General features: G+C 43.0%; 1 protein-coding gene across 3 annotated transcripts in view; it reads left to right on the plus strand.

Moving 5' to 3' along the window:
- Window positions 1-17367, plus strand: part of LOC147021593 (protein CBFA2T1-like) — a 269262-nt gene that overhangs the window by 101002 nt on the left and 150893 nt on the right. Inside the window, exon 1 of one of the 3 annotated variants that reach the window (XM_085891710.1) lies at window positions 14424-14617. The exons of 1 other annotated variant lie outside the window; for it this stretch is intronic. In XM_085891710.1, the coding sequence (XP_085747836.1) occupies window positions 14578-14617 (40 nt within the window). In that variant the 5' untranslated portion in view covers window positions 14424-14577. Of the gene's footprint in view, window positions 1-14423; window positions 14618-17367 lie in introns of those variants that run through there. One more of the 3 variants, XM_085891709.1, reaches the window with a different exon arrangement.

Consider the following 17367-nt stretch of genomic DNA (forward strand, 5'->3'; position numbering starts at 1 on the left):
GCACCTTTGACAGCAATTACAGCTGTGAGTCTGTTGGGATCGGTCTCTACCAACTTTTCACACCTTGATTGGGCAATATTTTCCCATTCTTCTGTCCAAAACTGTTCAATCCAAGTCAAGTTGCCTGGGGAGCGTTGAGGGACAGCAATCTTCAAGTCATGCCACAGATTTTAGATCGGATTTCGGTGGAGTCTCCAACTGGGCACTTAAGGACATTTATCTTTTTGTTCCTTAGCCACTCCATTTTAGCTTTGGCTGTTTGCTTCGGGTCGTTGTCATGCTGAAAGGTGAACTTCCGTCCCAATTTCCGCTTTCTTGCAGAGGGCATCAGGTTTTCCTCTCAAATTTTTCTGCATTTTGCTTCATCCATTTTCCCTTCAATCCTAACAAGCGCCCCAATCCCTGCTGATGAGAAACATCTCCATAACATGATGCTGCCACCACCATGCTTCACAGTCGGGATGGTGTTCTTTGGGTTATGTGCTGTGTTGGGTTTGCACTAAACGTAACCTTTTTGCATTTAGGCCAAAAAGTTCCATCTTCGTTTCATCAGACCACAAAACGTTTTGCCACATGGCTTCAGAATCTCTGGAGTGTTTTTTTGCAAACCTCAAACGGGACTCAAGGTGGGTTTTTTTGAGTAATGGCTTCCTTCTTGCCACCCTACCGGACAGGCCAGACTTGTGGAGTGCTTGGGGTATTGTTGTCACATACACACTGTAACCAGTCTTTGCCAAAAAGACCTGTAGCTCTTTCAAAGTTGCCATTGACCTCTTGGTGGCCTCTCTGATCAGTCGTCTCCTTGCTTGGTCATCCAGTTTGGATGACCTGATCTAGGCAGGATGTTAGTGGTACCATACGCCCTCCACTTCTTAATGAATGATTTAACTGTTCTCAAAGGGATATTGAAGGACTGAAATATTTTCATACCGATCCCCTGATCTGTGCCTTTCCACAACTTCCTTTCTTCATCCTCTTTCATGCTGTTGGCATCCTCATCCTCCGTGATTTCCACTTATTCCACTTTTTCCTCGACATAACATGAAAGCTCCAGGTCACTGTTGCTTCCTCAGCAGTTCAACAGCTCCTTGAAATAGCCTTCCCATGGATTAAATACTGCCACCCTCTCTGTCACTAGCCTCCCATCATTTGATAACCCCCCCACCTCATGCCATTACTGTCCTCATCCCTATCATGAGCCAATTTATAGATCACTTTCTTCCCACCATCCTCTTCTGACTTATTATGCACCTCCACTTTCATTTCATTCCTCACCTTATCCACAGCTCTCCTTGCTGCTTTCTTCTTTTGCCCATTCATGTGCAGCAACCCTGCATCTAGTTGTCCCCTTTGTATCCTTGATCCTCTCTATCCTCTTCCAAACTCTATCCCATTCATGGTTGAGTCTTTGCTGTGAAATTCACTACCAGGAAGGTGAAACCTACTGGAAAAGCTGATTTTATTCTGAAATAATCCGAATCACAACAATTTAACACAGGTGGAGGCCAATTAACTTGGTGTGTGATATTGAAGGTGATTGTTTACACCTGGGCTAATTTACAATTGCTATTACAAGTTTTTTGGAAACTTATCCAACCAAGACGTTCTCGTTTTGTATTTTAAATTAATTTTCTGACATTTGTAGAATTTGTTTTTCACTTGGAAGTTGTGGGTTACGATGTGTAAATGAAGGTGTAAAATGTCTGACTTAATGCCATTTAATTCCAGGCTATAAGGCAGAAAAAGGTGAAAATTTTGAAAGGGGGTGTACACTTTCTATTGGCACCGTTTCTGTAATTAGGGTCGGCAAGATGGCTTAGACATACACGCACGTGTCTAAGCTGTCTAGCCTGGGTTTTAATCTCAGCCCAGATATAAAATGTCATCCAAGTGTTTCACAGGCAAGGTGATTCATCAATGTATGTGCCTCCATCGGATGGATGTCAAACTGGGCGTCCCGTCTGCTGGCATTAGTTGGTGGACATTAAATATGCCATGGTGTCCTCTGTGAGGAGTAGGCAAGCCATCGTCGGCACCAAAAACAAATTACAAATTCCTGCCCTAATTACTGCTAGGAAGCCAATGGCAAACTACCCAGTATAACCCTTGCCAAGAAACTGCTGTTGGCAGCATTGATGCTCTGTAACAGAGTATGGTACAGCTGAGACCACAAAACATCCCCTTGGCAATGTGTGACAAAATTTAGGAATATGATACACTTCTTCTACTTCTCTTCCCTTTATAAGATACACTTCTTCCCTTTATACTGACCATCCTGGGAGGCCTTCTTGGTCTCTTTGGGCACTAATGCGTCATACTAATGAATCTTTAAAGAGATTTGTGGTGCTGTGGAGATCTGCAGAGGACCATTTAACCATCCACTGGTGGTTCAATAAGTTGTAGCTCCAGACCTTCACTCTCTGGTATTTGTTTTTTTTTCACTCACCTGACCATGCAGCCATTCAGTTTGCTCTGAGTGAGTTTAGCTCTCGAGACATGCCATGGTCTGCCAAAATTATTCCTCCAAAACAAGGCTCAGGAAACTGAGAATATACTCTTTGTTCTGTACCATGCCATCTCCCTTGTTTTGCCAATTAAGTGCCTGGCCAGAACAGACTTGGAAACTGATTGCGGAGAGGAGTGGAGAAACGCTGAGACCCAATTGATAACTTTTCCCCCTTTTTGTTGTCTCTGTATCGGTTTGTGTGCACATATTAGGTGTCTAAAAATTAGACTTGAAGCTGTTTTAATTGTCTAAGGCATCGTTCCTGTGTGTGATAAATTAAAATCGTTGTGCACAATCAATCTCAAGTGTATCTTTTGTATTACCGTTCTCATGGTTTCTTTCTTGTGTCATTCCCGCATGAATTGTTGAATCGATCACCTCCATGGAATCAATCTTTTTGCTGCAGTTGACTTAATTACCGCTTGGTTATTCTTGAATTGCAGCGAGTCTGGTCCTTAAGACCTTGTTTGCGACACCTTGTTTCTCCAAGTGCTCCATCTCAGTCGATGTGCCATTATGTTCGAATTGCTTGTGACTTGTTGACCTTTGCCTGCAAAACGTTTATTTGTGAAAATATAACATCTTACTTCTTATTCTTTGAAGAAATGTGCGTCTTTCTCCTTTGAGACAGTTACATTGTTCGAAAATATTTTGTTTCATAATCTGGTTGAATTGAATGAGTGCTTCAAGGCATTTCAGATTGATCAATTGCCCAATTAAATCCAAATCTTATTAATCAAGGAGTCAAATTTGTGACTTGATGACTTGATGAGACCTTGATATGAAGTCAAATGTGGTTTTTGGAACTCGACTACTTTGCCACAATATATTAGGTCAGTACGATAAGGATTACCTGAATCTGAGAAAAATTACATTTTGAGTTCCCATGAGTCCAATTTTTTTTGTAAATGTTAAGGTCAAATTAACTGATGAATGTATCTTCAATTATGGAGTCACTTGTGTTATCTAATCATTACTGCTTGATCAAAGTGACCTTGACCTACTCTGGTTCTCTCCACACTGCCCCCTCACCCCGTCTCCCCTATCTATGTGCCTCCACTCCCACACCCACAACAAAAGACTGTAAATCCAGAACAAAAACCTCCATAGGCTGAGAGATATGGGGAAACCTCGTCCCAATGTGGTTTGCATGCCTTTCACAACAATTGGTTGAGAAAAGTCATTGTCCTTATGTTTTACGCCGATGCAAACCAACTCTAATCCATATAAATATGAATTTTCCAAAATCTCCAAGACCGTATGCATCTTTATTAACACAATTGTGATATCTCCAAGAGTCTCCAGGACATGCATATCTAATTCCACAGCCCTGTTCCACTGTCATGAAATTAATGTCGAAACACAACCCTGATTATGACACACCTTTACCAAACAATAACTTCATCTTCTAAACATTTGAAGCAAGTTGTACTTAATATTTTGGCAGTATCTGTATATTCGATTATGTAGCACTCCAGGTTGTACCTTGGGAGCACTGTGGAGAGAGAAGGTTAAAAAGCGTTTTTAATGGGAAAATTATGACAAGCCAAAATGATGTATAAATCTATGAAGGCCAAAAATTGGAATTAAAAAATCATTGCTGAAACTGAATTAATCTTGCTTTCATGAACATCATGGTGATTGAAATGATTTAACGATTTTAAAGGATTCTGAAATTTGCACTGCAAAGCTATCCTGCTGTGAGGTCATTTCCATTTAGTGGTTGTGCTTTTGGAGCCGTTTCTGTACGTTCCGAGATTGTTCAGGTAAACAACACACACACACACACACACACACACACACACACACACACACACACACACACACACACACACACACACACACACACACACACACACACACGGCCATTGGCCACTTACATACACACGCTGACACTTGCATTGACACCTACATGCCCACACATGCACTTATATGCACACACAGACACGTACATGCACACACAGACACTTACATGCACACACAGACACTTACATGCACACACAGACACTTGCATGCACACACAGACACTTACATGCACACACAGACACTTACATGCACACACAGACACTTACATGCACACACAGACACTTACATGCACACACAGACATTTACATGCACACACAGACACTTACATGCACACACAGACACTTACATGCACACACAGACACTTGCATGCACACATAGACACTTGCATGCACACACAGACACTTGCATGCACACACAGACACTTGCATGCACACACAGACACTTGCATGCACACACAGACACTTGCATGCACACACAGACACTTGCATGCACACACAGACACTTGCATGCACACACAGACACTTGCATGCACACAGAGACACTTGCATGCACACAGAGACACTTGCATGCACACAGAGACACTTGCATGCACACAGAGACACTTGCATGCACACAGAGACACTTGCATTCACACACAGACACTTGCATTCACACACAGACACTTGCATTCACACACAGACACTTGCATTCACACACAGACACTTGCATTCACACACAGACACTTGCATTCACACACAGACACTTGCATTCACACACAGACACTTGCATTCACACACAGACACTTGCATTCACACACAGACACTTGCATACTCACACACACACCCAAACACTTAACACTTACACACACACTTATACACAAACTTACATGCCCGTACACACACTTACAGGCCCACATGCACACACCGACATTTGCATGCCTAAACATACACTTGCACGCACACTGACAAACTTGACAGGCACGCAAGTGTACCCATGCAGATGCAAAACACACACACACACACACACACACACACACACACACACACACACACACACACACACACACACACACACACACACACACACACACACACACACACTTCCATGGACACTTACATGCACACAGAGACACTTACATGCACACACAGACACTTGCATGCACACACAGACACTTGCATGCACACACAGACACTTGCATGCACACACAGACACTTGCATGCACACACAGACACTTACATGCACACACAGACACTTACATGCACACACAAACACTTACATGCACACAGACACTTGCATGCACACACAAACACTTATATGCACACACAAGCACTTACATGAACACAAAGACACTTGCATGCACACACAGACACTTACATGCACACAGACACTTACATGCACACAGACAATTACATGCACACACAGACACTTACATGCACACACAAACACTTACAAGCACACACAAACACATGCACACACAAACACTTACGTGCACACACAGACAGTTACGTGCACACACAGACAGTTACGTGCACACACAGACAGTTACGTGCACACACAGACAGTTACGTGCACACACAGACAGTTACGTGCACACACAGACACTTGCGTGCACACACAGACAGTTACGTGCACACACAGATACTTGCCTTCACACACAGACACTTACATGCACACAAACACTTACATGCACACACAGACACTAAAATGCATACACAGACACTTGCGTGCACACACAGACACTTACATGCACACACAAATACTTACATGCTTGAAATGATTTAACATGGGTTTTAGAAATCTCATCTAAGTTGTTGACCTTGGGCCTATGTTGACCTTTTGACCATTTGACCTCATGAACAATTGGCTTCTTCCTTATGACAAACACGACCATGTGGTGAAGTTTCATGAAGATTGGTTTAAAATCGTGACCTGAAAGCGATAAAGATAAACAGACGGAGTAACAAAATCGACTGAACAATATAATTGAAAAATCTTCGATTTTGCAAGTAACAAACAAGAAAAAGGTGTTGTGCATGGTACTTATACAATCCATTCCCCCCTCCAAAGGTTGCCATGGACACATAAAATTGTCCATTTCATTAAGATTAAAATTCACAATCTTAATTAAAGCTCAGGTCAATCGGAAGAAAATTGATTATTTTCAGATTGAAATTGATGATTTTAGATGTTTGACCTTGAGTTGACCTTTGACCTCAAAAATAGTTGCTTTCCCAATTCAGTGATAGACTGCAAATCCTGTTGAACTTTCAAGTTAATATGATGTAAGTTGACGATTTTCAATTGAAAATTAATTTTAGAAGTTTGACCATGAGTTGACCTTCGAAGTTTTGACCTCGAAAATAATTGGTTTCCCAATCCAGTGACGAAATATGCAAATATTGTTCAAATATGAAGTGAATTGGATGAAAAATGACGATTTTAGAAATTTGACGTTTTGACCTCAATATCAAAAGGCTTCTCAGTTCAGACTACCTCGACAACTTGGTAAAGTTTCATGATGATCAGTTTAGAATTGTGACCTGTAGGTGATAAAGAGAGACAAACAAATGAAAAATCACTCATCGAGTCGCAACTTGGCGAAACGGAACGGCACTCGGTGGAGCACATACCTCCGCCAGGCTGAATAGTTTACATTTTGTTCGGATCTGAATTCAGACCTTCACTAAAATCAAATCGGCTTGTTCTTGTCACCTAACCAACTCGTCCACTGAGTTTTGTCATAACTCGTGCACAACTTTTTGAGATATCATGCTCTGTATAGTTTTTGGCCCCATCTCTCAATGGTGAAGAATCACGAAAAAAATTCTCGTATCCGGATCCAGATTCGGATGTTCACGAAAATCGAATTGATTAGTCCTTGTCACACACCCAACATGTCCACCAAGTGTTATCTGAATCCGTCCACAACTTTTTGAGATATCATGCAATATCATTTTTAGCCCCATTTCTCACGTGGTGAAGAATCAGTTGAAAATTAAATAATCTTCGTATCCAAATCAGGCTTCGGATCTTCACCAAAATTGAATTAATTCTTCCTATTGGTATTTCCAACCTGTCCATCAAGTTTCGCGTGAATCCATCCATAACCTTTTGAGATATTGTGCTATGTATCATTTTTGGCCCTCTCTCTCAATGGTGAAGAATCACTTAAAAAAATTTTTTTATCAGATCCATGTCCGGATTCAGATCTTCATCAAAATTCAATGTTGCTGTCCTTGGCTGTTTCAACCCATTCCCAGAGTTCCTCCACAAAAGCATTCTGAGGGAAGGAATCCAGATACAAAGGGAAGAGTTTGAAATGGGAAAGGGCTTACCTTGTGTAGCCTTTCATGGTTACTTTATGCAACATTCTTCAGCTCGAAGAGCATGGGAGGAGTCAACTTATTTATATAATCCCAGCCACCTGGGTTGATTGAAGAGGTGATAGCTAATTGGAATTGATGATTCCCTCCATTCACAGGTGAGGCATGAGTTGGTCTTTGTTTTTCACACACACACACACACACACACACACACACACACACACACACACACACACACACACACACACACACACACACACACACACACACACACACACACACACACACACACACACACACACACACACACACACACACACACACACACACACACACACACACACACACCTGTCCATTGTGTCTCATCCTGTCAGCCTATCAAGCATGGACACCAGGCCTCTCACTGGTTAATTTGCTCGCTGGGTCATATAAATGCAAATGAGCTCCATATTGCTTGGTTGAAATGTTTTTAGTTTTTTTGTCTTTAACACCATTTTCATGCAAATGAAAACAGTTTGGTAACATACTCAGTTTTCCACATCTCTGTCTGTCACCAACTATTTTGCAATTTCCTTCTCTCGAGCTTTACCTCCGTAAGAGACACTTCAGGTTCCATAATGCTTTATTCATTCACCACTATCTCCTTGCTTTTCAATTCCAAGCTCCTCCTATTCCCATTCCATCTCACTTCCCATATATATATATATATATATATATATATATATATATATATATATATATATATATATATATATACATACATACATACATACATACATACATACATACATACATACATACATACATACATATATGTATATATATATATCTGTCTCTGTCTCCCTCTCCCTCTCCATAAAAAGCTTGAGCAGGCATCCAATGCAGAAGGTGCTCAAATGGAATGTGCTTTAAGGGAGTAGTGTGGTTATAGCTTTTGACCTAAATCGATGGGATATCCTGGAGCAATTTTCCAAATGAAATGGCGAGGGATATATATACCATGTGGAGATGAAATTTGTGCAGATATGACAGTTCGCTTGATGTCCTCTTCAATAACAAATCGATGGGATTCCGATTCATACGAATAATTCGCAGTCGTGTAATCACCTGACGAAGAAGCACTTTCAGTTGCAGGTATTTCGCTGCTTGAGTATGTTGTGAAAGTATTATATGGTACCCTACGTGGGTGTGTGATGGAAATGGTGGGACAGGAAGGTTTGCAATGAAGGAAGGCATGGTGTGATACGGGAGGTGCATGTTGATTGTATTTGAGTTTGTGATATGTGCAGTACATGGGATCATTTAAAAGCCATTTTGGAACAGTCTATTTAGAAGGCAATTGCAATATATAGTATGTACTGCACCTGCAGTTTTTTTAATCAGGTATTTTAGTATGTGGCAATGTTTACAAGGTATTTTCATACGTGGGTACACGTACAAGGCAATTTGGTATGGCACAAAACCAGTAGGTATGACTTCTCTTTATCCCCCCCCCCCCACACACCTTTACTCTGCCTCCACTCCCATCTCTCCCCTCCCCTATCTACAGGGTGTCCATAAAGTCCTTCTGCAATTTTAACTTTTCTAACTTTTGATGTCTGCATGATAGAAACAAACTGTAAATGGCATATGACAGCTTAATTCATCAAGTTTTGTTCATGGTAATGTAACTACCTTGTGGACACCGTGCAAAGGTTCACTCAGTCTGTCTGTCAGTCTGTGATCAAGGATTGACTAAATTTCAATCAATCAATTCAATTGAATTTTATATTTTGAACACTGTAGAACACGAATTGGAACGTGAATTGGAACACGAACATGCAGTTTAGTAGTACTTTGGCTCTGAAATTGGCAAATTCTACTGCGTCTTATCCCAAGTGCGCACGTTGAAAAGCAATTGCTTCAGTCTGTCTGCTTGTCTGGGAGTCAAACAAAATTAAAAATCATTCCATGGAAGAAACTTACTGTTTTTAGGGACCATAAGGAACACAAACAACAGGCACAAATGACTAATTGAACATGTCAAATACGGTGGTGTCACAGGCCACGGTGCATCAAGGTGGTAAACTGGTGATTCAATTATTTTTCTACAGTTTCTAAAATTAATCTTTTATTTTTATTGAATTATGTATTTTTGAACACTGCAGAACACAAATCGCCTTGTTGTGTTGGTACTTCCAAAAACATTCAGTTTAGCAATGCTTGGATGAAACTTTGTCGTCTCAAGCATTCAAATCAAATTTGATTCTTCCTTCTTATTCTTTTTCTTACAAGAAACTGTTTCCAATGAAGTCCCATGTCCTTTTTTCTCATGACTGCATCGGGGAAGGTGTTCTCTCAACTCTCTCGTTATTAACATTGTTATTGCTGGTGTTAAATACACAATTTCATTGGGTTCCCCACTCTAAATTGCCATCAACCACGGGGGATAAATCTATCCGAACGGTGAAATTTTTTTTGTATTAATGGTGATTGAATTCTTGAAATTTTAACGTCTGATATTGAAAAATGATAAATGTACCCTGCATCCTTTTTGAGCACGAACTGATTTTAAAAAGTATATTGTGTCCACACAAACAGTATAAGATCATCAGCACATCGCAGTGAACATGATTTTAAAATGTAATGGAGTTTGGTTTCACCAGATTCAGATTGTACTCTTAAGTTGTATAAAGTGGATCAGATGGGATTCCACTTATCTGTTATTATTATGTCATAAACTCTAGCCAGATCAGGGCACCCATCCAAACTCGTAAGCCAAGCAAGTAAGAAACTGGTTTGGGATGTCACTGTAAATCCAACAATGATATTGAACGATCTGCAAGGCTCTATGTCCGAGATGGTGGTCAGTGTTGATCCATCAACAATATCCCATTCTATTCACCAAGCTCGCTTCTACGGACAAGTGGCAGCAAAGAAGCCATTATTGAAAAAGACGCATCTAAAAGCTTGTATGGAGTTCATGAAAAATCATCTTAACGATACTGCAGGCATGTAGAGAAACGTTTTGTGGTCAGACGAGACAAAAATTGAAGTTTTTGGTCTAAATTATAAGTGTTACGTCTGGTGCAAGCCGAACACTGCACATCACCCAGTTAACACCATCCCTATTGTCAAGGATGGTGGTGGCAGCATCATGTTCTGGAGCTGCTTTTCATCGGCCAGGACTGGCAAGCTTGTCAGGATAGAAGGGACAATGGATGGTACAAAGTCCAGGAGAATCCTTGATGAAAATCTGCAAGAGTCAGCCATGAATCTGAAACTGGGTAGGAGATTCACATTTCATCAGGACAATCATCTGAAGCATAAAGCTAAAGCCACGCCGGAGTGGCTGAATAAGAAGAAAATAAATGTTCTTGAGTGGCCCTGTCAAAGTCCTGACTTGGATCCAATTAAACATTTAAGGCGAGACTTGAAGATTGCAGTCCATCGACGATTCCCATCAAACTTGGCAGAACAAGAGCAATTTTTACGTGAAGAATAGACCAAGATTTCACCATCTCACTGTGACAAGCTGGTAAAGACCTTCCCACGAAGACTCATAGAAGTCATTGCTGCAAAAGGTGCTTCCACCAAGTGCTGACCTAAGGGTCACAACCTAATACTTTTACAACCAGTGAATTTTGATTTGTACATGCTTTTTTTCAGGTTTTCCTGACATGTAACCTTCAACTACATCAGTGTTTTGTTTGATCTCTTCAGTTACAAATAACGAAGTTCAATTTGGGAAAATTGTTTCCACATCATTCATAATTCATGTGAAGGTGTCATTATTGGTCGAGGGTGAATGCTTTTGCAGGCCACTGTATGTATTGGTGTGCATACTGTGTGCTTGTTGAACTCCACCATCTTCGAAGATGGATGGAGGTTACTGTTTTCACCCCTTTCTGTTTGTTTGTTTGTTTGTTTGTGAACAGTATTACGGAAAAACTCCTCGACGGATTTCGACGAAACTTGGTGGGGGGGTTAGGTATGGTCCAAGGATCATGCCATTAAATTTTGGACTTGGTCCCCCCCCCCCCGCCTCAACAAAAATTGTTAGAGAAAATTTTTTTTACCCCCCCCCCCCAAAAAAATAGAGAATTTTTTTTTTGCATTTCTACATGTTTTAAGTGATTTCCAACCCCCCAAAAAATTGTTACCCCCCAAAAAAAATTGTTACCCCCCAAAAAAAAATTGTTAGAGAATTTTTTTTGTTTTTGCATTTCTACATGTTTTAAGTGATTTCCAAACCCCCCCAAAAAAAATTGTTACCCCCCAAAAAAAGAGAATTTTTTTTGCATATCTACATGTTTTAAGTGATTTCCAACCCACACATAAAATTGTTACCCCCCCAAAAAAATTTGTTAGAGAAAATTTTTTTTTTGCATTTCTACATATTTTGTGATTTCCAACCCCCCCAAAAAATTGTTTGAAAAAATTTTTTTTTTTGCATTTTAACATGTTTTGTGATTTCCAACCCCCCCCAAAAAAAATTGTTTGAGAAATTTTTTTTTTTGCATTTTAACATGTTTTGTGATTTCCAACCCCCCCAAAAATTGTTACTCCCCCCCAAAATAGGGAAAAAAATTTTTCATTCCTACTTGTTTTAAGTGATTTCCAACCCCCCCCCAAAAAAAAATTGTTGGAGAAAAAAAATTTTTGCAACTTTTTTTTCAACAAATTTTCGATTTTTTTTCTTTTGCATTTTACATGTTTCAAGTGATTTCCAACCCCCCCCCCCCCAAAAAAAAATGTTGGAGAAAAGAACTATAACTCTGTCAGCACTGTTGACATCATATTTAATGAATAAGATATAAGGTTCACTTGAGTGACACAGCAGTATTGGCGGCGGAGGTTTTGCACTCTCCCGAGTGCTCCCCCTCTAGTTTGTCTATAGAAAGATTAATTGAGGTATCTTGGAGTATTATATCTTGTTTGTAGTATATTTTGAGTGCTGCTGCTACCGACAGTGATTCCAATTGCATGTTCACATTGCAGGCCATTTGTTGAACTTCACTAGGTAAGCAATCCGTTGAGGGAGGATGCTAACAAAGCTCGCTTACATGAACTAATGCAGGTAGTTTGATGAATTTGCTACTGGTAGACATGGAGGACATTAATTTTCATCATTTCAAACCTCCAGATGGTTTTATATGGTCGTGCCAGAGGCAGTAAATGTTTAAACACGACCAGGGGCAAATCCTGGGTGATGGTACTCTCAGAGTTTGATGAGAAGCGGGGAGGGGGTGAAGTGCTCGTGCCTGGAGCTGTGCTGAGCACTAATGGATCAGCACTCAGAGCGAAGACTCCCTTTAGAATCCAGGGCTATAAAAGACCTCGTTTAGCATGGTGCTGGCGGGTGCTGAACTTGTGGTGCTCTGTAAGTCTTGTACATGTCTTTTGCAGTGGATGTTATATTGCCATCCCGATAATGAAATGAACGGCTGGTTTGGGAATCGTGGTAGACACTTGTTAGACTGTTCACCTACATCCTCTTTCGGAGCGCTCGCTTGCACAATGCTGGCAGTGATATTGACTGTCCACGGGCATTCTCTATTGATCCCACACTCCACCCTCAAACGGGTCAGTCAAGCACCCCGTCCCCCCTTCCTTCATCCAACATGCTCTGCTCGAGCCAGAGGGAGATGCTCATACATGTCCCAGCTAAGCCCACATTGGATGATGGATGCTGATTATCATTACAAAAGTACATTTGTGATGAGCATTTAGATAAGGGGACGGATTTCAGGCACTACAGTTGGAATAAAAACACTCGAGTGTGTTCTGATGACCCTGTAGCTTGTGGTCGGAGGTCGTGTTAGCAAACACTTGGTGTTTGTCATTAATCTAACCCACTGTCCCAAACCCCTACACATCCTACCCCACCCCCCCCCCTCCACAAGCTACCACCTCCCTCTTGCTATACTCATCAACCCAAGCTTTGTAAAGCTTTATGGAGAAGCTTCTTGTGCTCCAAAAAGGGGGAGAGGCAAGGAGAAGAATGTTGTCACATGTCATTCTGTTGCAAACGTTGTGAATTGTGACGACTGTTATTAATTTGTTGTTGCGCAAAAACGACTGTTTCTGCTGAGACACCAGAGTGGAAGTGGAGAATGGAGACTGATTGTAAGAGGTTGCCCGCAATAAGGCAGCCCCGTGCATGCCCACCTTGAATTGCCCTGTATTCTATGAATTTGGTTCTTGCAGGTGTCCAAGACCCCCACCCCTCCACCATGCATACCAGCACTCGGGCCGATTCACCTGCAGAGATGTTATGGTGTCACCTGTTCTCATGCATGACTTGCCATTGTCCAACCGTAACAGTGCTTCGTCGGCGGAACGGACTGCCCTGGGGCTGATATCGAAGGAAAATGCGCGTTCCGGGGGTGTGAGTCTCATGGAGTGTCAGTGGTCTCAGGAGGTGCACACATCCCATGGGACGTGTGTCCTTCTGTTGCTCCTTCTGTCAATATTGCACTCAGTCGTAGACTGTCTCCTTCACCCCCATTCACCCCCCCCATCTTGCGCAAGAAAGCCGATGGCAAATTTGGAGATGGGGGGGGGGGGAGAGAGAGAGAGAGACAGACAGACAGACAGACAGACAGACAGACAGACAGACAAAGAGACAGAGAGACAGAGAGGACGAGCAAGACGAGGAGGTCACGGGCAGAATTCAGGACTTGTGTGGGACGCTGGGAAGGCGGGGAAATGCCCTGCCATGTGGCAGGCTCGGCTCTGTGCGAGCGGCAGCTGTCCGCTCACCGATCGTCGGGATGGTTCGCATGCTGCAGGCAATAGGGTGGTGTGGTGAGGCGGGGGGGAAGGAGAAAATGGGATTCGTGGAGGGGGAGTGGGCCAGCGGGGCTTGGAGCGTCTGCTGCGCCTGCACGATCGCTGCCTGGGAGCCGTGACGTTGCCAGCAGCGGGGCTGGGTGCGAGGAGCACGGGTGCTCTCCGACAGTCGAGCAGGACACGGAGTGCATGCTGTGGGACTCACGCGTCAGGTCCCACCGCGGTCCAGGTACGATTGTCCGGGTCTACGCTTCGCATACTGTCGACCTTACCTCCTCATCTCACCTCCAGCCCAAGGATTGACGTGTCGGGTTCGTTGTGAATGTGTCATCGTGGGTATACTTACTAATGCTGTGCCACACAAGGGGTGGACATAAATGGATCTGCACCTTCTTGGTCGACAATATGACTTTGGGAAATTAAATAATCCTCCCGAGACGTTGTTGGCCACGCATCGCGGACACAAGTCGCGGAGCACACGTGTCATCGAACAGGCATTTAAAAGGCTTTGGTGTGCTCTTTTTGGTCTGATCACGAAGACCGTACCAGGCTGTACAGACTATGTGCGCAAACATTGCGTGCTGGCGAGTAAACACCGAGCGAGGCTCGTCCTAAATGGATTTCTGATGTACCAGCTGTTAGGGCAGCTCGTGGGGCTGCAGCGCAGTCTGGGCCGCGTTCTCGTCGCCAAGTGGCTCCATCTCGCGTCCGCGGACGTGTCTCACGATCCGTCATTGTGGCCTCTATCAACACGTTTTAACACCCACAATTCGTGCTAAGATCTCCCCGAACCTTCACTGGCTGCGTTTGAGGCCGCTGTGTTTTTAAAGAGCGTTCCCGTGGGTGTTGTACACATCCATAGATTCTGATTGTACACTATTAATTTGTGTGTTTGTGTGCGTTTTGCAAGCACGTCCATGTATCTCCTGAGTTATGGTGGCCACCAACGTTGTGCTAATTGGGTTTACCCCGACGTGACTGCAGCGGTAACGCAGGACCTTTTGTGGATTATTCTGGGTTGAAATGTCCAACAGTTTGCTCGTGTTTGAGAAGGTTTTGTGTTTACAGCATATTTCGAGGTATGGAGGGACATACCATTTTGAAACGTTCTGTGGGTTTGTTGAGTCGACCGATGCCACCTGCATCGTACTCTGTTTTAATTTGAGATTAAAAGAGGAAATTACGCTTGTGTCGTCATTGGCTCTCAAGTCGTGGTTCATTTGTCAAGTGCTGCCTGCAAGATGTCAACTGTGATGCCATTGTAGAGGTCTGAAAGGATCAGACTAGCATTTGCTACTATTTTGCATTTGTTTCCTCATGCGGCACCCAAGGTGGCGGGTGGGAACGTTTTCATAATGTGCCCCATGGCACGGTATATAATGCACCGTACGTGACTGATCTGGCCACAGTTGATAATGACTTGGTAGGCCTTTACGGTGGTGGTGGTGGTGGTGGTGGTTGTGGTGGGACACTTCATTGCAGTTGTATACACCTCACCACGAGATACCGGTATGTTCAAGGAAATATTGATGCAGTATTACCCAGCGGATGAAATGTCAGATACATATTTAATTTATTCATGCATGTGCAGCAGCTGGCTGGTTACATCAATTCTCGGTTTGTAGCTGTGCAGTGTCTTCCTTTAATTCGGAAGGAATTAAAATTTTCATTTTGTTAATAGCACACAACGGCCTACTGTGACGGAAAGGTTCAATGGGATCTTTAATGCCCACCAGTGATTGCTAACATATGGGACAGCCGGCTTAATGATCCTTCAAAAATGCAGATCTGGATTAAGTGATAACATTGATGTCTACCTTCACATTTGTAGGCTTATCCCGAATGTAATTTGAAGGAAACTTTGACTTGATTGGATGTAATGCAATGTGGAAGATTTATAGACGAGGTGCAGACCAACGATTTAAACCATTTCAATGACTGAAGAGACTACTTTAGTTTACCATGTGCTCCATTTGGGATGAGAGTGAGATGGCCACAAAAAACTATAAGGTGTGGTTCCAAGTACACTTGTATGGGGAGTCTGTGTCCTGGCATAAGAGCTCGGTAATGCATGACTACAGCCGAGGTCAATGCGACTGCCCATGGGGTCACGCACTGGGCGGTCCTTCTGCTGGCTTGGGATCGGGTCGAGGCTTCACCATGGTGGAGGGTGTTATTGTCGCGTTAGGAAGACCGGCTGGAAAGGGAGAGTGGGGTGGGAGGATATAGTACTATAGAAATGAGATTAACCGAGCGAGGTGTTGTTGGGGGAACTGCCTACTATTCTGTGCTTCCGAATGGCCACATGCGGCCTGGGACGGCCTCCCCTTTTTGTGCACCAGCTGCTACAGTTCGCCGTGCGACCTGCGTCTGTGGCCGTCTGTAGCTAAATTGCCACGCCTGCATCGTGGGGGATGAGAGGGTATTGTGGGAGTGATGGAGAGAACAAGGATTTGGGATGTGGGGGCGGATGACAGGTTTCGGAGCGTTGGCTCGTTTTGCAGTAGCTGGGAACAAGTGTGTGGCTGCAGGCAGACAGTATCAGGTGGCAGCCACCGGCTGGCTAATCCACTGTGGCTGAGTACGTGGGGATAATGAATTATTAAGGACCTTGTCATGCCGGCCCCTTTATTCTGTGGAACAGTGGCAGACTGACACAACAGCACAAGGCAGGCCAAGGAAGGCCATGAGGGAACTGCAGCAGGGGAGGGTTAACAACCTAATGGGAGAGTCATATTGGATGGTATATGATTGAATGGTGATGGCTTGTGATGGTCTGGCACATTGAGTCAATGTGCCTTTGTTACGTGAAATCATCTTTTTTTGTCTTCCTGTTTTTTATTTTTTATTTTTTTTTCAAGTGTTTCACTTAGTTTGTTACACTAGTACACTAAGATTGTGGAAAGAAATCGAACGGCGATGCTATTACCCGTCAATGTAGTTGAATCACCACCGCTGTGAAGCGGGCTAGCCACTCGT

Source organism: Eptatretus burgeri, chromosome 8, assembly GCF_056783735.1.
Source record: "Eptatretus burgeri isolate ZD-2024b chromosome 8, Ebu_testis_v1, whole genome shotgun sequence".
NCBI lineage: Eukaryota > Metazoa > Chordata > Myxini > Myxiniformes > Myxinidae > Eptatretus > Eptatretus burgeri.